A 21463-nucleotide genomic window follows, 5' to 3' on the forward strand; every position below is an offset into this window, starting at 1 on the left:
AGAGTGTGTTTGTTGGGGATGGTGTGTGTGTGTGTGTGTTAGTGAGAGTGTGTTTGTTGGGGATGGTGTGTGTGTTAGTGAGAGTGTGTTTGTTGGGGATGGTATGCGTGTGTGTGTGTGTTAGTGAGAGTGTGTTTGTTGGGGATGGTGTGTGTGTTAGTGAGAGTGTGTTTGTTGGGGATGGTGTGTGTGTGTGTGTTAGTGAGAGTGTGTTTGTTGGGGATGGTGTGTGTGTGTGTGTTAGTGAGAGTGTGTTTGTTGGGGATGGTGTGTGTGTTAGTGAGAGTGTGTTTGTTGGGGATGGTGTGTGTGTTAGTGAGAGTGTGTTTGTTGGGGATGGTATGTGTGTGTGTGTGTTAGTGAGAGTGTGTTTGTTGGGGATGGTATGTGTGTGTGTGTGTGTGTTAGTGAGAGTGTGTTTGTTGGGGATGGTATGCGTGTGTGTTAGTGAGAGTGTGTTTGTTGGGGATTGTGTGTGTGTGTGTGTGTGTTAGTGAGAGTGTGTTTGTTGGGGATGGTGTGTGTGTGTGTGTGTGTGTTAGTGAGAGTGTGTTTGTTGGGGATTGTGTGTGTGTGTGTGTGTTAGTGAGAGTGTGTTTGTTGGGGATGGTATGCGTGTGTGTGCGTGTGTCTGTATGTGGTGGGGACGACAACTCTATTTTAGATTACATCCACGTCAGGTTATTCAAAAGCCAAGTGTGGATCGATGACAATTGAATGAGAGCGGGAGATGTCAGGACAGAAAACAGGAACAGTCACTGACCTTCCTCACGATACAGTGGATGAATACCATCCATTAATCAAGTGACGGGGCTCAATAGTCTCCTTAGTCATTCATTCCCAGATAACGTACTGAAACCTGCCACTTCAGAAGCACTACAGAACACGGAGAAGGCCGAGATCCGCTCAAGACGATAAGTCAAAAGAAAGAAAACAGGAGAGAGAAACCGCCGTCCGGCCTCCACAATGAATGCAGCTTTCCCCTCAATTAAAAACCACACAGGAGGAGAACGAACGTCCCCTTTCGCAAGCACTGAAATGACTCAGAGAGAGAGAGAGAGAGAGAGAGAGAGAGACGGATGCAACGAGCGCAGACATGGAAGCGTAATTATTATTTTTTTATGAAGTGTGAAAGCGCTGGCAAAACAGCTCTTTCCTCCGGCGTAAAACAGATGGGTTTTGAGGCGTAATTGCTCTTGGTAAAATTCCAGCAACCGATTCTGACGGCAACTGGTTGTGACAAGCGTTTGCTGCTCAGATAGGACTGTAGGAGGGCGGTGGCACCGCGGCTGTTTGCTGCTCGAATCACATTTTAATTGTCTCGCCATTCTGTCCATAATAAACCAGGTAGACTTTTACTTTACAAACAAAAACAGTCCCGAAGTTTGTTTTACTGGTACATGCTGTTCTCGATACACGGTGGAGCCAATTAGATGCACAGTGCTGTGCCAATGCTGTCGGAGTTGGAGGCAGAGAGGGAAATGGTTGTCACCCACCTTTGACCCTTTAAAATGGCATGCTTGAGTGAACATGAAGCCAGCATCTCATTTTGCCAACCGTGGAAGTTAGGAAGAGAGCAAACACACACAGAGGCCAAGAGCGAGAGAGACACAGAGAGAGAGGGGGGGAGAGAGAGAGGGGGGGAGAGACCAAGATGATTAAATAATTAACATGTTCCCACAATTACTGAATAACGTCTACGTTATAGAAGGCATACGATTACAGTAACTATGGAAGTGGTAAAGCAGTCGTTATGTTTTTTATGTAGCATGGTAACCAGTCACATAGTATACGGTATATGCTGTCTATTGCCTCATTCCTTGTGCTATGTAGCGGTTCAGTGTGACCACATGACTTCTCTGTTACCTAGAAACCATTGTGGATTGTGAATATGATCACAAGTGTCCTCTGATTCCAACCTAACAGAACAACCCCCCAGAAGGACTGTGGCTTTCATTAAGGTTCATATGGGAAAACAAGAGAGAATCCACAGTCTCTGAGCCCGGATTTATCAAGCATCTCGGAGCACGAGTGATGGTCTAGGATCAGTTTTGCCTTTTAGTTTTGCCACACCTGTACATCATGATTAATACCATCACGGACAGGGAGAAACTGATCCTAGATCAGATACAGGCCATGGTCTGAGTCCCTATCCCTAATAGACACAGGGCAGTGTGCATGTAATTACTACTGCCGATAGTTACTGGCTTGATGGATTTGCAATGCCTGGTAACGGACCAGCACTCCACTGGGTTCCATTGATTGCAGGTAGGGAACGCTGGACGCTCTTAGATCGTCAGGGCTGTTGTGCAGCCACAGGCGTTAATACACCCGTGTAGGCACACATATAATGATGCACCCATTTCAAAACAAAGTTTATTTGTCACGTGCGCCGAATACAACAGGCGTAGTAGACCTTACAGTGAAACGCTTACTTACAGGCCCTAACCAACAATGCAATTTTTAAGTAAAAAATAGGTATTAGGTGAACAATAGATAAGTAAAGAAAAAAAAAACAACAGTAAAAAGACAGTGAAAAATAACAGTAGCGAGGCTATATACAGTAGCGAGGCTATATACAGTAGCGAGGCTATAACAGTAGCGAGGCTATAACAGTAGCGAGGCTATATACAGTAGCGAGGCTATAACAGTAGCGAGGCTATATACAGTAGCGAGGCTATATACAGTAACGAGGCTATATTACAGTAGCGAGGCTATATTACAGTAGCGAGGCTATATACAGTAGCGAGGCTATAACAGTAGCGAGGCTATAACAGTAGCGAGGCTATATACAGTAGCGAGGCTATAACAGTAGCGAGGCTATATACAGTAGCGAGGCTATATACAGTAGCGAGGCTATAACAGTAGCGAGGCTACATACAGTAGCGAGGCTATATACAGTAGCGAGGCTATAACAGTAGCGAGGCTATAACAGTAGCGAGGCTATATACAGTAGCGAGGCTATAACAGTAGCGAGGCTATAACAGTAGAGAGGCTATAACAGTAACGAGGCTATAACAGTAGCGAGGCTATAACAGTAGCGAGGCTATATACAGTAGCGAGGCTATAACAGTAGCGAGGCTATAACAGTAGCGAGGCTATAACAGTAGCGAGGCTATAACAGTAGCGAGGCTATAACAGTAGCGAGGCTATATACAGTAGCGAGGCTATAACAGTAGCGAGGCTATAACAGTAGCAAGGCTATAACAGTAGCGAGGCTATAACAGTAGCGAGGCTATATACAGTAGCGAGGCTATAACAGTAGCGAGGCTATAACAGTAGCGAGGCTATATACAGTAGAGAGGCTATAACAGTAACGAGGCTATAACAGTAGCGAGGCTATATACAGTAGCGAGGCTATAACAGTAGCGAGGCTATAACAGTAGCGAGGCTATAACAGTAGCGAGGCTATAACAGTAGCGAGGCTATAACAGTAGCGAGGCTATATACAGTAGCGAGGCTATAACAGTAGCGAGGCTATAACAGTAGCAAGGCTATAACAGTAGCGAGGCTATAACAGTAACGAGGCTATATACAGGCACCGGTTAGTCAGGCTGATTGAGGTAGTATGTACATGTAGGTATGGTCGAAATTACTATGCATATATAATAAACAGAGAGTAGCAGTAGCTTAAAAGAGGGGTTGCGGGTGGTGGGTGGCGGGTGGCGGGACACAATGCAGATAGTCTGGGTAGCCAATGTGCGGGGTACCGATTAGTCAGGCTAATTGAGGTAGTATGTATATGAGTGTATAGTTAAAGTGAATATGCATATATGATAAACAGAGAGTAGCAGCAGCGTAAAAGAGGGGTTGGGGGAGACACAACGCAAATAGTCAGGGTAGCCTTTTGATTACCTGTTCAGGAGTCTTATGATTTGGGGGTAAAAGCTGTTGAGAAGCCTTTTGGTCCTAGACTTGGCGCTCCAGTACTGCTTGCCATGATGTAGCAGAGGGAACAGTCTATGACTAGGATGGCTGGAGTCTTTGACAATTTTTAGGGCCTTCCTCTGGTATAGAGGCCCCAGTGATGTACTGGGCTGTACGCACTACCCTCTGTAGTGCCTTGCGGTCGGAGGCTGCGCAGTTGCCGTACCAGGTAGTGATGCAACCAGTCAGGATCTCTATGTTGCAGCTGTAGAACCTTTTGAGGATCTGAGGACCCATGCAAATCTTTTTAGTTTCCTGAGGGGGAATAGGCTTTGTCGTGTCCTCTTCACGACTGTCTTGGTGTGTTTGGACCATTCTAGTTTGTTGGTGATGTGGATACCAAGGAACACGAAGCTCTCAACCTGCTCCACTACAGCCCCGTCGATGAGAATGGGGGCGTGCTCGGTCTTCCTTTTCCTGTAATCCACAATCATCTCCTTAGTTTTGGTTACGTTGCGGGATAGGTTGTTATTCTGGCACCACCCGGTCAGGTCTCTGACCTCCTCCCTATAGGCTGTCTCATCGTTGTCAATGATCATGCCTACCACTGTTGTGTCATCTGCAAACTTAATGATGGTGTTGGAGTCGTGCCTGGCCACGCAGTCGTGGGTGAACAGGGAGCACAGGAGGGGACTGAGCACGCACCCCAGAGGGGCTCCAATGTTGAGGATCAGCATGGCAGATGTGTTGCTACCTACCCTCACCACCTGGGGGCGGCCCGTCAGGAAGTCCAGGATCCAGTTGCAGAGGGAGGTGTTTAGTCCCAGGATCCTTAGCTTAGTGATGAGCTTTGAGGGTACTATGGTGTTGAACGCTGAGCTGTAGTCAATGAATAGCATTCTCACATAGGTTTTCCTTTTGTCCAGGTGCGAAAGGGCAGTGTGGAGTGCAATAGAGATTGCATCATCTGTGGATCTGTTTGGGCGGTATGCAAATTAGACTGGGTCTAGGGTTTCTGGGATAATGGTGTTGATGTGAGCCATTACCAGCCTTTCAAAGCACTTCATGGCTACGGACGTGAGTGCTACGGGTCTGTAGTCATTTAGGCAGGTTGCCTTTGTGTTCTTGGGCACAGGGACTATGTTGGTCTGCTTGAAACATGTTGGTATTACAGACTCAAATCAGGGACATCTTGAAAATGTCAGTGAAGACACCTGACAGTTGGTCAGCACATGCCCGGAGCACACGTCCTGGTAATCCGTTTGGCCCCGTGGCCTTGTGAATGTTGACCTGTTTAAAGGTCTTACTCACGTTGGCTACAGAGAGCGTGGTCACACAGTCGTCCGTAACAGCTGATGTTCTCATGCATGCTTCAGTGTTGCATGCTTCGAAGCGAGCATAGAAGTGATTTAGCTCGTCTGGTAGGCTCGTATCACTGGGCAGCTTGCAGCTGTGCTTCCCTTTGTAGTCTGTAATAATCTGCAAGCCCTGCCACATAAGACGAGCGTTGGAGCCGGTGTAGTAAGATTCAATCTTAGCCCTGTATTGGCGCTTTGCCTGTTTGATGGTTCGTCGCAGGGCATAGCAGGATTTATTATAAGCTTCCATGTTAGAATCCCGCACCTTGAAAGTGGCAGCACTACCCTTTAGCTCAGTGCAAATGTTGCCTGTAATCCATGGCTTCTGGTTGGGGTAAGTACGTACAGTCACTGTGGGGACAACGTCCTCGATGCACTTATTGATAAAGCCAGTGACTGATGTGGTGTACTCCTCAATGCCATCGGAAGAATCGTGGAACATATTCCAGTCTGTGATAGCAAGGCAGTCCTGTAGTTTAGCATCTGCTTCATCTGACCACTTTTTTAGACCGAGTCACTGGTGCTTCCTGCTTTCATTTTTGCTTGTAAGCAGGAATCAGGAGGATAGAGTTGTGGTCAGAACGCGTCTCTGTGTGTGGAGTACAGGTGATCTAGAATTTTCTTCCCTCTGGTTGCGCATTTAACATGTTGATAGAAATGAGGTAAAACTGATTTAAGTTTCCCTGCATTAAAGTCTCCGGCCACTAGGAGCGCCGCCTCTGGGTGAGCGGTTTCCGGTTTGCTTATTTCCTTATACAGCTGACTGAGTGCGGTCTTAGCGCCAACATCCATCTGTGGTGGTAAATAAACAGCCACGAAAAGTATAGATGAAAACTCTTGGCAAATAGTGTGGTCTACAGTTTATCATAAAATACTCTACTTCAGACAAGCAAAATCTTGAGACTTCCTTAGATTTCCTGCACCAGCTGTTGTTTACAAATATGCACAGACTGCCCCCCCCCTCGTCTTACCGGAGTGTGCTGTTCTATCTAGCCTGTGCAGAGTATATCCTGCTAGCTGAAGTTACAGTTTTTGATGTCCCGTTAGTAGGATATTCGTGATCGTACCTTGTCTAATTTATTGTCCAATGATTGTACGTTGGTGAGTAATATTGACGGTAACGGCCGCTTTCCCACTCGCCTTATGCGGATCCTTACGAGGCACCCATCCCTGTGTCCTCTGTACCTGCGTCTCTTTCTCTTGCCAATAATGGGGATATTGGCCTTGTTGGGTGTTAGCAGTATATCCCGTGCGTCCTGCTTGTTGAAGAAAGAATCTTTGTCTAATCCGAGGTGAGAGATCAATGTCCAAGACATCCAGAAGCTCTTTTTTGCCGAAAAAAACATTAAGTACAAAATAAGTTACAAATAATGCGACAAAAAAACACATAATAGTACAATTGGTTAGGCGCACGTAAAACTGCTGCCATTTCTTCCTCTGCCGTTTAGCGCTACAGTCTAGTCCCCTGTGGCTCAGTTGGTAGAGCATGGCGCAAGCAACGCCAGGGTTGTGGGTTCGATTCCCACGGGGGACCAATTTAAAAATGTATGCGCTCACTACTGTAAGTCGCTCTGGATAAGAGCGTCTGCTAAAATGAAGCCCAGCTGTCTAGGCTACGTGTAGGATAAGAATAGAATGCTACTTGTGGCAAGATGATACTTCTAATACAAATGTGGTGCTCTGGTAACGACAGGGTCCATGGGATACTGACCAATTTTTGAGGACACAATCAAAACCATTTTTCAACCCAGAGTCTTCAAAAGCTTGTAATAATAACTGCTTTCAATGGCCTCACTTCAAGGAGGGCTTGGTGTCTAGACTAGCCATTTTGTAATGAAGAATTGTAACTTTGCAAGTGACTAATCAAGCACTTTCCATTTGTATACGTTTGCAGTGTGTGTGTGTGTGTGTGTGCGTGGCTTGCTTTGTATACTCAATATCGCTTGTGTCTTCATGCAGACACTATACTAAACACAGACGTCTCAGCGAAGCAAGAGTGTCGGGTCCACTATCATTACCCATAGAGGCCGTCTGGAGCCTGTATTAAAAACATGGAACAGAGTGAAAAGTCATTTTAATGTCATAGATATCAGCTGGAATGCGGTTTAAACCAATCGGCATTCAGGATTAGACCCACTCGTTGTATAATAAACAAAAAAAAGTACTGTACGTTTGCAAAGGTCACGCACGCCTCTCTAAAGCACATTTAATATACTTCATGGTCCAATTTAAGCTTCACACTGAAGAAGGCTGCAAAGCCGAAACATCTGTGTACGCTATCCCCGATGCAGTGAAAAGAATTCAAGCAATCTAAAAGGAAGTAAGCTTTATGAGACATCTTTTAGAGTGCGGACCCATTGCACCTTTTGTTTGTCAACTTAAGCCTCACCAAGAGGAGCAAAGTCATTCTGGAGAGCGTGGTCTCAAAAGGTCACCTTTGACTCTGAAATAAAAGCTAGGCTTTTAAAGAGCAGGAGCACGTAGCTTCCTCGTACACCCCTAGGAGAGAGAGAGGATTTAAGGCACACACACACTGTTGAAGGCTGCTGGTGCAGGTCATTGGTATCGACAGGAGGAACCGTTTGCCTTCCGCCTGGCTTCCCTCTCAAGGTCTGGAAAGTCGCCGGGATTAGATTCTGAGTAATCATTCGATTCGGAGGAAGGCTTCCCACTAAGATTTGAGCCGATTGGAATGAGCAGCGTCACTGATTACACAATTACAGATAGATACATAGAGAGAGACACAGAGACAGACAGAGAACGACAGAGAGAGAGAGAGCGACAGAGAGAGAGAGAGAGAGAGCGACAGAGAGAGAGAGAGAGAGAGCGACAGAGAGAGAGAGAGAGAGCGACAGAGAGAGAGAGAGAGAGAGCGACAGAGAGAGAGAGAGAGAGAGCAACAGAGAGAGAGAGAGAGAGAGAGCGACAGAGAGAGAGAGAGAGAGCGACAGAGAGAGAGAGAGAGAGCGACAGAGAGAGAGAGAGAGCGACAGAGAGAGAGAGAGAGCGACAGAGAGAGAGAGAGCGACAGAGAAAGAAAAAATTAAGAGAAACAGAAAGACAAGAAAAAAGGAATGTATCATTTCATAGTCATTTTTTTGACAAAATATGACTTTGGTGTCTACGGTGACACCATACGTAAGGGACTGTATCACAATGCCTGCAGTGCTGCAAAAAGGCACACAGGTGCAGACAAACCACAAGTTCAAACACTTCAAAACCACTTGTTTGTACAGCTGTCCCGACACTGAATGTACAAAACATTAGGAACACTTAATATTGAGTTGCACCCCATTTTGCTCTCAGAACAGACTCAATTCGTCGGGTTATGGACTCTATAAGGTGTTGAAAGGGTTCCACATAGATGCTGGCCCATGTTGACTCCAATGCTTCCCACAAGTGTGTCAAGTTGGCTGGATGTCCTTTTGGTGGTGGACCATTCTTGATACAGACAGGAAACTGTTGAGCGTGAAAAATGCCTAGTACCATACCCCATTCAAAGGCACTTAAATCTTGTCTTGCCCAACGGCACACATACACAATCCATATCTCATTTGTCTCAAGGCTTAAAAATCCTTCAATAATGGATCATAGATTTCACCTGGATTCACATGGAAAGAGCAGGTGTTCTTAATGTTTTGTTCACTCAGTGTATATTTAAGCAATAAGGCCTGAGGAGGTGTGGTATATGGCCAATATACCATGGCTAAGGGCTGTTCTTAAGCCCGACGCAACGTGGAGTGCCTGGATACTGCCCTTAGTCGTGGTATATTTGCCATATACAACAAACCCCCGAGGTTCCTTATTACTATTATAAACTGGTTACCAATGTAATTAGAACAGTAAAAATAAATGTTTTGTCATACCCGTGGTATACAGTTGGATATACCACGCCTGTCAGCCAATCAGCATTGAGGGGTCGAACCACCCAGTTTATAATATTGCCTAACCAACAAGTACACATTATGCACACACAAACAAAACAAACAAAACAAAATTCCAGGGGGCATTAATTCAACTTTACGACTCATGTAATCATAGAAACACTTGCCCTCTCATTCTCTCCTCCGCCACGAGGCTGCCCTCTCCGTCTATCCTCTGCCAGCTAAGACCTTTTCAAACCACTGTCATCCAAATGTTAAGGCCTTATTCATGCCAAAACGTCAGACACATTTTAGATAGTTAAAGTGACTTAAAGAGACAGAACGCTGAGTTGAACTTAACTCCCTTCAACCAGAGGGCTCATCACAACTGCACTGCAGCAATGTGCTTTCCTCTCCCCGAGTGTGTGTGTGTGTGTGTGTGTGTGGGGCTCATAACTATCTCTGCACTGTGTCAATATGACCTTGGCGCTAAAGGGTATTTCCACCACTTTTCAACTTCATTTTCATTATCTCCAGCTCAATACCAGTGTGAAAACGGTGCATTTCTACATTTTGTAGGGAAAAAAATAAAGTTAAAAAGTTCTACCCGATGACATCCCAAAAAATTTCAATGAGATTGGCAGTGATGCCCACTGGCCAGAAACTTGCTGTTTTTCTTACTTTTAAATCGCACCTCGTGATGTCACAGAGAAGCATTTTTAGGAGTTTGTCTTATCTTTTTAACCACAGATCATAGAAACGCAGCGTTTTCACATGTAGACACTGGTATGGTGCTGGAGATAATGAATATGAGGTTGAAAAGTGGCGGAGTTGCCCTTTAAGCCAATGGGAGTTGCATGTCAAAGCTGTTACACCATCCGTACACATGACTGACCAAACATTAACAACAGACCTAGTAAGTCATTGTTTGTTTGAAACCTTTTAAAACAGTAGCTTGTCTTCATGTCAACCTCTGTTTCCCACAAAGTTAGCAGCTTCAGCCCTGGTCGAAGCCATATAATAGAATTACTAGACCTGCCATCCCCATTCATCAGTACGCGTGGTCTGATGGGGCTTTTACCATTCTACTAATTATATTTCTATGTTTAAAGCATATGCAGAGGTCTAGATCAAACGCGTCAAATGCAGAACATGGCTCCGATGCTTTTTACCTCTGCACTTCCTCTGTGTCCGTGTGGAGATCAGGAGTAGAGAGGGGCAATCTGCCTAACAAAGCAACGATAGAAATACCATTATGCACTTTGTCAACGTGGTCTAGATGATTCAACAACCAGGTGCGAGATCAAGGGAGGCTGTGGAGGGAAGAGCGGAGCTAAGAGGAACAGGGACGGGCTGAAATCGAGAGCCAGGAGGTGGTTGTGGTGGTGGAGCAGCTCGGGTGAGCTGCATGTCATGCAGCCTACAGCTCTGATATTAGGCACTGTTGGGCTGGATGGGGGCTCAGTGTCAACACTCTCTCTCCCTGATACCTTCACCAGTTTAGGGGTGAGTGAGGAGGTGGATCAGGGACTGAGGCTCCATGACAGAACACTGTCTCTAAAAAATGACTTAGCTCTTTATGGGCTTTAGTCAGAAACAGATTCAAGTGGATAAAGGCAGGATATTATACATGACCCCCCCTTTCCTTCCTGGGTGTGGGGATGTATCGGGAGAGGAGCGCAGCGGAGATTGCAGGTCTCCCGTCGTCTCCTCTACAGAGTGCTGGAATGATGGAGGGCCACAATCTCTTCCAAAGCGGAGAAGAAAGAAATCGACCCCAATGGCAGGCATCGAGACATCCTCATTTGATCCCTCCTTCATGTTGTCCTCATTATAACCCACTCATCAAATAGACCAGGACTTGGCTCAGGTGGGTCCCCCTACATTCTAAGCCCCTTTTGTCCCATGTCTACTGAGATTTATACCATGGCATTGTTGAATACTTGTTTCTAATTGGCTGGAAGGGCATTCCAGAGCGTGCATTATTTCCCTATAACCCACAGTATATTTGCATGTTAGAATTCAATGGCTATAGTTAATTTTTCAATTCAAATTGAAAACATTATTGGCATTGTTGAATTCGATTTTCATAATAGCAGGCTTGGACTGATGGTTTGGTAAACTAATCTAGCAAGTCTGTTTGTTTGGTTACCAAGGCAACTACTGTCGCGAACTAGTAAACTTGCTAGCTACATACTTTTTGGATTTGGACATACACCTATGTCTTTTTGGCTCACTATATAAAACTCTCTATTTTCTTATTTCTTCACTCTATATGAGACCTATTACCTTACTCAATATGCATTATGAGTTTCTGGGCACTACTAGAATGTTCCGGATTATCCAGAATGTTCTTTTTAGACAACTTTTTAAAAGCCCAGATTATTTATGAACGGTAATTAAAGCAGGATTTCAGCCCAAGTGTGTGTGTGTGAATGTATGTGTGTGTGTGTGTGTCAGCCTGAAAGCGATTCATTTTATCTGGCATGGACATATTTGGTGCCTTGGTGGATCTCTGGTCTAGGTCATTATTTTCATATTCTATCCATGGGCCTCCTAGCCTTGAGGGAATCTTCTAGATTATGCAGTGAAACAGCACAGAAGTGCATTTTGGGTAATGATGGGAGAAATGTGGAGACCATATGTGCATTTCAAAACAAATTTAATGCTGTGTGTGTGTGTGTATGTGTATATGCGCGTGCATGTGTATATCTAAATGTGTGTGTGTGTGTGTGTGTGTGTGTGTGTGTGTGTGTGTGTGTGTGTGTGTGTGTGTGTGTGTGTGTGTGTGTGTGTGTGTGTGTGTTTGTCTGACTTCCAAACCCATTCCTGCAGCATTAAACATACTTTATTGGACAATTCCACACACAGGAAGTCACAGGCAGCTTCATAGTCAAAATAGTCCTCCCTATGTGCAAACGACAGATAAACGTCTTCCCAATAGCCACCCTGCCACCGCTCTGTCCTACAGTGTTATAAACACTACACACACTATCCACTGGTGACAAATAGATCAAATTAACCAGAAAGGAATAAATAAAGGCATTTAATCTGGTATTGTACAATTGTAATTATTCCCTTTCCTTCCATTATTCCTAACTAAATGTTTGTTTGTGTGTAGTCTCTTTTTGCTAATGACTGTAGAGGACAGAAGCCCCAATCTGTGTTCAACACTGGCTGGTGTGTCATATCATTTGACAGAGAGAGAGAGAGAGGGAGGGAAGGGGGGGAGGGAAGAGAAGGAGAGGGGGAGTGAGAGAGCAGGGGAGAGATAGGAGGGAGAGAGAGAGAGAGAAAGAGAGGGAGGGGGGACAGAGGGATGGAGAGAAAGAAAGAGAGCAGAGGGACTCCCACTTAGTATTTTCAAGGGTTGTCAGAATATATACACTACCGTTCAAAAGTTTGGGGTCACTTAGAAATGTCCTTGTTTTTGAAAGAAAATCATTTTTTTTTGTCTATTTAAAATAACATGAAATTGATCAGAAATACAGTGTAGACATTGTTAATGTTGTAAATGACTATTGTAGCTGGAAACGGCAGAGTTATCTACATAGGCGTACAGAGGCCCATTATCAGCAACTATCACTCCGGTGTTCCAATGACATGTTGTGTTAACTAATCCAAGTTTATCATTTTAAAAGGCTAATCATTAGAAAACCATTATGCAATTATGTTAGCACAGCTGAAAACTATTGTTCTGATTAAAGAAGCAATCAAACTGGCCTTCTTTAGACTATTGAGTATCTGGAACATCAGCATTTGTGGTTTCGATTACAGGCTCAAAATGGCCAGAAACAAAGAGCTTTCTTCTGAAACTCGTCAGTCTATTCTTGTTCTGAGAAATGAAGGCGAGAAATGGCCAAGAAACTGAAGATCTTGTACAACTACTACTCCGTTCACAGAACAGCGCAAATTGGCTCTAACCAGAATAGAAAAAGGAGTGGGAGGCCCCGGTGCACAACTGAGCAAGAGGACAAGTACATTAGAGTGTCTAGTTTGAGAAACAGACACCTCACAAGTCCTCAACTGGCCGCTTCATTAAACAGTACCAGCAAAACACCAGTCTCAATGTCAACAGTGAAGAGGTGACTCCGGGATGCTGGCCTTCTAGGCAGAGTTGCGAAGAAAAAGCCATATCTCAGACTGGCCAATAAAAAGAAAAGATTAAGATGGGTAAAAGAACACAGACACTGGACAGAGGAACTCTGCCTTGAAGGCCAGCATCCCGTTTCATGTCTCAGAACAAGAATAGACTGACGAGTTTCAGAAGAAAGTTCTTTGTTTCTGGCCATTTTGAGCCTGTAATCAAACCCACATTCTATACAAAAATATGGACATTTCTAAGAGACCTCAAACTTTTGAATGGTAGTGTATATACATATAAACTCAGCAAAAAAATAAACATCCCTTTTTCAGAAACCTGTCGTTCAAAAAGAAGCTCTAAAAATCCAAATAACTTCACAGTTCTTCATTGTAAAGGGTTTAAACACCGTTTCCCATGCTTGTTCAATGAACCATAAACAATTAATGAACATGGAACGGTCGTTAAAACACTAACAGCTTACAGACGGTAGGCAATTAAGGTCACAGTTCTGAAAACTTAGGACACTAATGAGGCCTTTCTACTGACTGAAAAACACCAAAAGAAAGATGCCTAGTGTCCCTGCTCATCTGTGTGAACGTGCCTTAGGCATGCTGCAAGGAGGCATGAGGACTGCAAATGTAGCCATTGCAATACATTGAAATGTCCTTACTGTGAGACGCCTAAGACAGCGCTACAGGGAGACAGGACGGACAGCTGATCGTCCTCGCAGTGGCAGACCACGTGTAACAACACCTGCACAGGATTGGTACATCTTAACATCACACCTGCGGGACAGGTACAGGATGGCAACAACAACTGCCCGAGTTACACTAGGAACGCACAATCCCTACATCAGTGCTCAGACTGTCTGCAATAGGCTGAGAGAGGTTGGACCGAGGGTTTGTAGGCCTGTTGTAAGGCAGGTCCTCACCAGACATTACCGGCAACAACGTCGGCTTTTAAGCTTGGAGCTGTATTTCAGCAGATCAGTTCATCTTCAGCCTTCTCTACCCTGTTCAGATAAACCAGCTTCCAGTCAGAGGGTGGATAGTAAGGCATGGGCATCTGGGGATAAGCTTGGCCGATGTGACAGATGATAGTGAATGGTGCTGGGTCAATGAACTGGTGAGATGATAGTGAATGGTGCTGGGTCAGTGAACTGGTGAGATGATAGTGAATGGTGCTGGGACAGTGAACTGGTGAGATGATAGTGAATGGTGCTGGGTCAATGAACTGATGAGATGATAGTGAATGGTGCTGGGACAGTGAACTGGTGAGATGATGGTGAATGGTGCTGGGACAGTGAACTGGTGAGATGATAGTGAATGGTGTTGTTCAGTGAACTGGTGAGATGATAGTGAATGGTGCTGGGACAGTGAACTGGTGAGATGATAGTGAATGGTGCTGGGACAGTGAACTGGTGAGATGATAGTGAATGGTGCTGGGTCAGTGAACTGGTGAGATGATAGTGAATGGTGCTGGGTCAATGAACTGATGAGATGATAGTGAATGGTGCTGGGTCAGTGAACTGGTGAGATGATAGTGAATGGTGCTGGGACAGTGAACTGGTGAGATGATAGTGAATGGTGCTGGGTCAATGAACTGATGAGATGATAGTGAATGGTGCTGGGTCAGTGAACTGGTGAGATGATAGTGAATGGTGCTGGGACAGTGAACTGGTGAGATGATAGTGAATGGTGCTGGGTCAGTGAACTGGTGAGATGATAGTGAATGGTGCTGGGACAGTGAACTGGTGAGATGATAGTGAATGGTGCTGGGACAGTGAACTGGTGAGATGATAGTGAATGGTGCTGGGTCAATGAACTGGTGAGATGATAGTGAATGGTGCTGGGACAGTGAACTGGTGAGATGATAGTGAATGGTGCTGGGTCAGTGAACTGGTGAGATGATGGTGAATGGTGCTGGGTCAGTGAACTGGTGAGATGATAGTGGTGTTATTAATGGAGGAATAGACTGGTGGGTGTTATCCAATAGGATTGTATGAATAAGACAGGCAGTCAAGACATGGAGGGAGGCATTGGCCTGTGATAATGTAGCCTCACTAGAGATTCCTCTCTGAACACACACACGCATGCAAGCACACACACTATCATTTCCCATCACCATCAAATCTAAAAACGCTAAACTGGGTCACAGGGTGCCATCCCCTCAGAGAGAGAGAGAGTGAGAGAAAGAGAGAGTGATAGAAAGAGAAAGAGAGAGAGAGAGAGAGAGAGAGAGAGAGAGAGAGAGAGGGTGTGTGAGAGCGAGAGGGTGAGAGTGTGAGTGACAGCCATGTTAAATATGTCCAAGACTTCCTGTAATGCAGCTGCGGGTAAGGTGTAAAGACACAAGGCCAGTTTCCCGGACACCGATTAAACCTAGTCCTTGACTGAAAAGCATGTTCAATGGACAATTTCCATGAAGTGTTTTGTCTGCACAGAGTTTACAGTGTTGCATTGAGAGTTACATTAGCACACAGTTCTGCACTGTAAACACAACAGAAAGTGCTTTTTGTCCAGGACTTTCTACTTTTAAACTCGGACAATACAGAGATGCTTGTTCTAGGTCCCAAGAAACAAAGAGATCTTCTGTTGAATCTGACAATTAATCTGATGGTACAGTCGTCTCAAATAAAACTGTGAAGGACCTCGGCGTTACTCTGGACCCTGATCTCTCTTTTGAAGAACAAATCAAGACTGTTTCAAGGACAGCTTTTTTCCATCTACGTAACATTGCAAAAATCTGAAACTTTCTGTCCAAAATGATGCAGAAAAATTAATCCATGCTTTTGTTACTTCTAGGTTAGACTACTGCAATGCTCTACTTTCCGGCTACCCGGATAAAGCACTAAATAAACTTCAGATAGTGCTAAATACGGCTGCTAGAATCCTGACTAGAACCCCAAAAATGTATCATATTACTCCAGTGCTAGCCTCCCTACACTGGCTTCCTGTTAAGGCAAGGGCTGATTTCAAGGTTTTACTGCTAACCTACAAAGCATTACATGGGCTTGCTCCTACCTATCTTTCCGATTTGGTCCTGCCATACATACCTACACGTACGCTACGGTCACAAGACGCAGGCCTCCTAATTTCTAAGCAAACAGCTAGAGGCAGGGCTTTCTCCTATAGAGCTCCATTTTTATGGAATGGTCTGCCTACCCATGTGAGAGACGCAGACTCGGTCTCAACCTTTAAGTCTTTACTGAAGACTCATCTCTTCAGTAGGTCATATGATTGAGTGTAGTCTGGCCCAGGAGTGTGAAGGTGAACGGAAAGGCTCTGGAGCAGCGAACCGCACTTGCTGTCTCTGCCTGGCCGGTTCCCCTCTCTCCACTGGGATTCTCTGCCTCTAACCCTATTACAGGGGCTGAGTCACTGGCTTACTGGTGCCCTTCCATGCCGTCCCTAGGAGGGGTGCGTCACTTGAGTGGGTTGAGTCACTGACGTGATCTTCCTGTCTGAGTTGGCACCCCCCTTGGGTTGTGCCGTGGCGGAGATCTTTGTGGGCTATACTCGGCCTTGTCTCAGGATGGTAAGTTGGTGGTTGAAGGTATTCCTCTAGTGGTGTGGGGGCTGTACTGGGGTTATATCCTGCCTGTTTGGCCCTGTCCGGAGGTATCATCGGATGGGGCCACAGTGTCTCCTGACCCCTCCTGTCTCAGCCTCCAGTATTTATGCTGCAGTAGTTTATGTGTCGGGGGGCTATGGTCAGTCTGTTTTATCTGGAGTACTTCTCCTGTCTTATCCGGTGTCCTGTGTGAATTTAAGTATGCTCTCTCTAATTCTCTCTTTCTTTCTCTCTCTCTCTCGGAGGACCTGAGCCCTAGGACCATGCCTCAGGACTACCTGGCATGATGGCTCCTTGCTGTCCCCAGTCCACCTGGCCGTGCTGCTGCTCTAGTTTCAACTGTTCTGCCTGAGGCTATGACCTGTTCACCGGACGTGCTACCTGTCCAAGACCTGCTGTTTTCAACTCTCTAGAGACAGCAGGAGCGGTAGAGATACTCTTAATGATCGGCTATGAAAAGCCAACTGACATTTACTCCTGAGGTGTTGCACCCTCGACAACTACTGTGATTATTATTTGACCATGCTGGTCATTTATGAACATTTGAACATCTTGGCCATGTTCTGTTATAATCTCCACCCGGCACAGCCAGAAGAGGACTGGCCACCCCTCATAGACTGGTTCCTCTCTAGGTTTCTTCCTAGGTTTTGGCCTTTCTAGGGAGTTTTTCCTAGCCACCGTGCTTCTACACCTGCATTGTTTGCTGTTTCTGTACAGCACTTTGAGATATCAGCTGATGTAAGAAGGGCTATATAAATACATTTGATTTGATTGGATTAGTGTCCTGACAGTTAATGGGCAAACCGAATGGTCTGGCAGGATTTGAAGTAGCTTCCTGTTGTCTATTTGGTAAGTTGGAATGTGAATTCAAACCTTTCAAACATTTGTTTTGGCTGTTGGAGACGGAGAATAGGACGTTATTAGCATATTAGCACTTTCAGTTTTAAATGTATGCAAAACACACTGCTGTGAATTGTTAGTGTGTGTGTGTGTGTGTGTGTGTGTGTGTGTGTGTGTGTGTGTGTGTGTGTGTGTGTGTGTGTGTGTGTGTGTGTGTTTTGACAGGGTGAACACTAGGCTTCCTCTCTGAAACGGTTATAACTTCTCCCCTGTGTACACAACCAGGGATACATTATTGAAAGGGCCTGGGTTGCACAGTCTTTGTTGCTGTTTACATCCTGTTTCCGTTGCTATTTTCGAGTCCCCATCTCGACTAGCCTACATCAGGCCTTTACAGGAAGCTGACCTTAACAAGGTTGAAAATGGCCCTCGCTTTTGAAACAACAATAACTATGACCAAAGTTCTACAAACTATCAACACAGGAAGTGCATTACAAATCGCCTCTTTAGAAACAACTTAAAAAGAGAAGATCCAACCGAACACTGCTATGGACAGCATACATAAACTATAGCAGGCAACTGAACACGAGCCTAGCCAGGAGAAGTCTGATATCGAACGTCATCTAATCTAAACATCCGTTTAGACCAAAGCACGGCTCCTGGAAGCCCCTGGAGAGTAATGACGGTGGTTGAACCATCACCATCATACACAGCAGCCTGACTCTATGGTAACACACAGACAGGAAGTGATTAAGTACAATGCTACAACGTGTTATGGGTCAAAGGTCATACGACTTCCGTCTTCCAGCCTGGCACTAACAACCAATTAAGTGGTCTGGGAAGGGGGAAGAAATCACCATACATCAAAATGCCATAAGCGCTTCAGTGTGTGTGTGTGTGTGTGTGTGTGTGTGTGTGTGTGTGTGTGTGTGTGTGTCACAGGGGTTGTCAATGGCGACAGAAGGAATCAAATCATTTGTAAGGGGAGCCTGTCAAAAAGGCTGTTGTTGTTGTGTGGAGACAAGGACAAGAGGGAGGTGTGGCTGAGGTTTCACAGAGCATGGCTTTAGGTGAGAAAAGAATGGGGACACAGATGCATGCACTGGCAGTCAAAAACACTCAAACACACATAGTCAAACTAACTGCGTGCTAGAAAGTTTGGATCTAATAAAAACCTCACCGAGCTCAAGTTAGTCGTCGCAAAAGACGAGAATGTCAACGAGAATGTATTTTGTGACGACTTTTGACCTCCATTTGGTCCACAAGTACTTCCTGTATCGTGTGACTCCGTTAATCATCGAATCAGTTTGACTTTCTTCACAAGCCATCTACTCCTTTCTAGTCCTTTAGGAAAACAGAATTCATCAAGGTTTCTATACACTGCTATGCTTTTAAAGAATGGGTGAAATATGGCTTCTATAGAACCTGGTCGAGTCGAACTCGACCGTTTGAATGGAAAGATGTTTTCATTTCCCTCAAAGCTATAGACTGCATTTCTCCTCAAACAGAAGTATATGGCTTTCTCATGTTCACCACAGCTAGAACAATGCAAATCCATTCAGTCCAGAACTAAGGAGTTTTTGCTGTGTTCGCCCTGGCCAGGACACTAAATCAACCAACCCATCCCTTTCAAGGGATAAATCCAAAGTGAGAGTGTCCCCACTGTATTTACCGTGGTCAAAACCCACAGTTCATCCAGCCCATCCCTTTAAATCATTGTTGTGCTTGTGCACTCAGCACGCTGTATTGTGAGTTGCTCTCGCCATCACATCAGTGGTTTGTGGAGACAGGGAGGAGACAGGGAGGAGACAGGGAGGAGACAGGGAGGAGACAGGGAGGAGACAGGGAGGAGACAGGGAGGAGACAGGGAGGAGACAGGGAGGAGACAGGGAGGAGACAGGGAGGAGACAGGGAGGAGACAGGGAGGAGACAGGTCCTCACAAGGCACTGTGTTAATGACCTTCACTGTCAGTGGACCTGACACTGTCAAAAAGCTCCAGAAAAGTGACCCAAATCCAACCTGGATGCTTGTGACAAACATTGTGACAAACATTCCAACAAGCCTGACATTAAAGTCCTTCCATTCGCTGAGGCTGAGAGAGAGAAAGAGAGAAAGAGAGGTAGAGAGCGAGAGATGAAATGAAGAAGTAATGAGTGTGAAATAAGAAGCCTTAGGATTTGAGAGCCTGAAGTTCAAATTCAATAGCGTAGACTTCTCCTGTCTATAAAAACATGTCCCTTAGGTGGTGAACTTCATAGAAGTGGAAGGGAAAAACAAACTCCCCCGGTCAAACATCAAATACCAATTTCACATATATATTTGCTTAAGGACCCCGTGTAAATCCAGACCTTATTAAGATGAGAACTACGTCAATGTCGAGCTGGTTTCAAACAGCTCTGAGGGGAGAACAACTGTTCTGTCTTCTGAAAGAAAATTTGTCCAATTTCTCTCAGTAGAGAAAGGTAGTCGTTTTCTATTAGCGAACTGAGCTACTGCTTGACAATAAACCGCCATACAGCAAACTGTAGACTCCTCTTAACACGCTGTAGAATACATATGCCTGCTGTTCTCTGTTCTCATAGTCGAAACCAGCGCTGTTGTCGATGAGCGGCTTGGAGAGTAGGAGAAAATCTGAATCACTGGCTTGAACCCAACAACAGAGGATGGATCACAAAGACTCATGGCTGCTTTCGCCTTTGAAAATCCCTCCTCAGTGGATGAGCTACCAAACCAAACAGCATATTGGATAAAGAGAGAGAGAGCGAGAGAGAGAGCGAGAGAGAGAGCGAGAGAGAGAGCGAGAGAGCAAGAGAGCGAGAGAGAGCGAGAGAGCGAGAGAGCAAGAGAGCGAGAGAGAGAGCGAGTGCGAGAGAGAGATGCAAATGAGAGTATGCGTGTGCAAGAGTAAATTTCCATAGGGAGACATGAGGAAACAAAAATCTGGGCCATCCTATCAGACAACAACATAACACCACCTGACTGGTATAACAAGGCATTAGGTCTCCAGAGGACTACAGTAGCAGCCTTGTATTCCACTGTACAGAATAGACTTTCAGCTGTGGGCCATTCTGCCTTGACCATCAACATTACCACCACATCCTCAAGGGCGTACCTGTTGACCAAATAAAAGGACTTCCTCCTAAAGTTGACCACTGCGAGATCAACCCGGGGATGAAGAAAGTAACACGGATATTTCTAAACTCTTTCAAAAGCTAAAGAGAGTTTTAAGTTTTAGAGGTGAAATCGCCACAAAGAACATCCCAAAGCCTCCAACACACACACCGATATGCCTCCACCACCGCAGTAGTGTATTATGTGGAGGAGAAGTGACAAGTACACCCTCTCCCTCAGCCCTGGGAAGGCCATGTTCTTCCACAACAGACATTCAATTTACAGGGTAGTGTAGATGAGCCCCCAGTTGTTGCCCGGTCTGTCGTTCTGTTGGGGATTAGAGGAACCTTCCTAGGCTGTGTGTGTTCTTTCATCCCTCGTTCAGTACAATTAGAAAATGACACTCCGCAGGGCGTGTGTGTGTGTGCGCTCACAACTCGGTGGGCCAAACACTAAGACAACACATATCCCTCTGACAGTCGATGTTCTCCCTCCACTTTACGGGAACACATTGCCACATTGAGCACCCTTTTAGCTTGCAAAAAACACCACTATGACGTCCTGTCCCTCCTTTCATCAGAATCAGCATTATCAAACGGATCAATCATTGGCTGTAGGCCTTGGCTGGAGGTGTTTGTTAGCAGTAGAGTGGACGCGCTCAGACACAAGCTCACAGACACACACACACACAAGCTCACACACACACACACACACACACACACACACACACACACACACACACACACACACACACACACACACACAC

The 21463-nt window shown here is 45.3% G+C and overlaps 1 protein-coding gene and 1 non-coding gene across 7 annotated transcripts in view; one reads left to right on the forward strand and one right to left on the reverse strand.

Annotated features, from left to right (window-relative positions):
* The window catches only part of LOC120034789 (type II inositol 3,4-bisphosphate 4-phosphatase-like), a 150196-nt gene that overhangs the window by 120216 nt on the left and 8517 nt on the right, over positions 1-21463 (reverse strand). The window contains exon 1 of one of the 6 annotated variants that reach the window (XM_038981402.1): positions 9277-9454. The exons of the other annotated variants lie outside the window; for them this stretch is intronic. Coding sequence (XP_038837330.1) covers positions 9277-9284 — 8 coding nt within the window. The 5' untranslated portion in view covers positions 9285-9454. Of the gene's footprint in view, positions 1-9276; positions 9455-21463 lie in introns of those variants that run through there. 6 annotated transcript variants of the gene reach the window in all.
* On the forward strand, positions 6686-6759 carry trnaa-agc. The gene has a single exon. It is a non-coding gene; the product is annotated as a tRNA-Ala (tRNA).

This window comes from Salvelinus namaycush, chromosome 42, assembly GCF_016432855.1.
Source record: "Salvelinus namaycush isolate Seneca chromosome 42, SaNama_1.0, whole genome shotgun sequence".
NCBI lineage: Eukaryota > Metazoa > Chordata > Actinopteri > Salmoniformes > Salmonidae > Salvelinus > Salvelinus namaycush.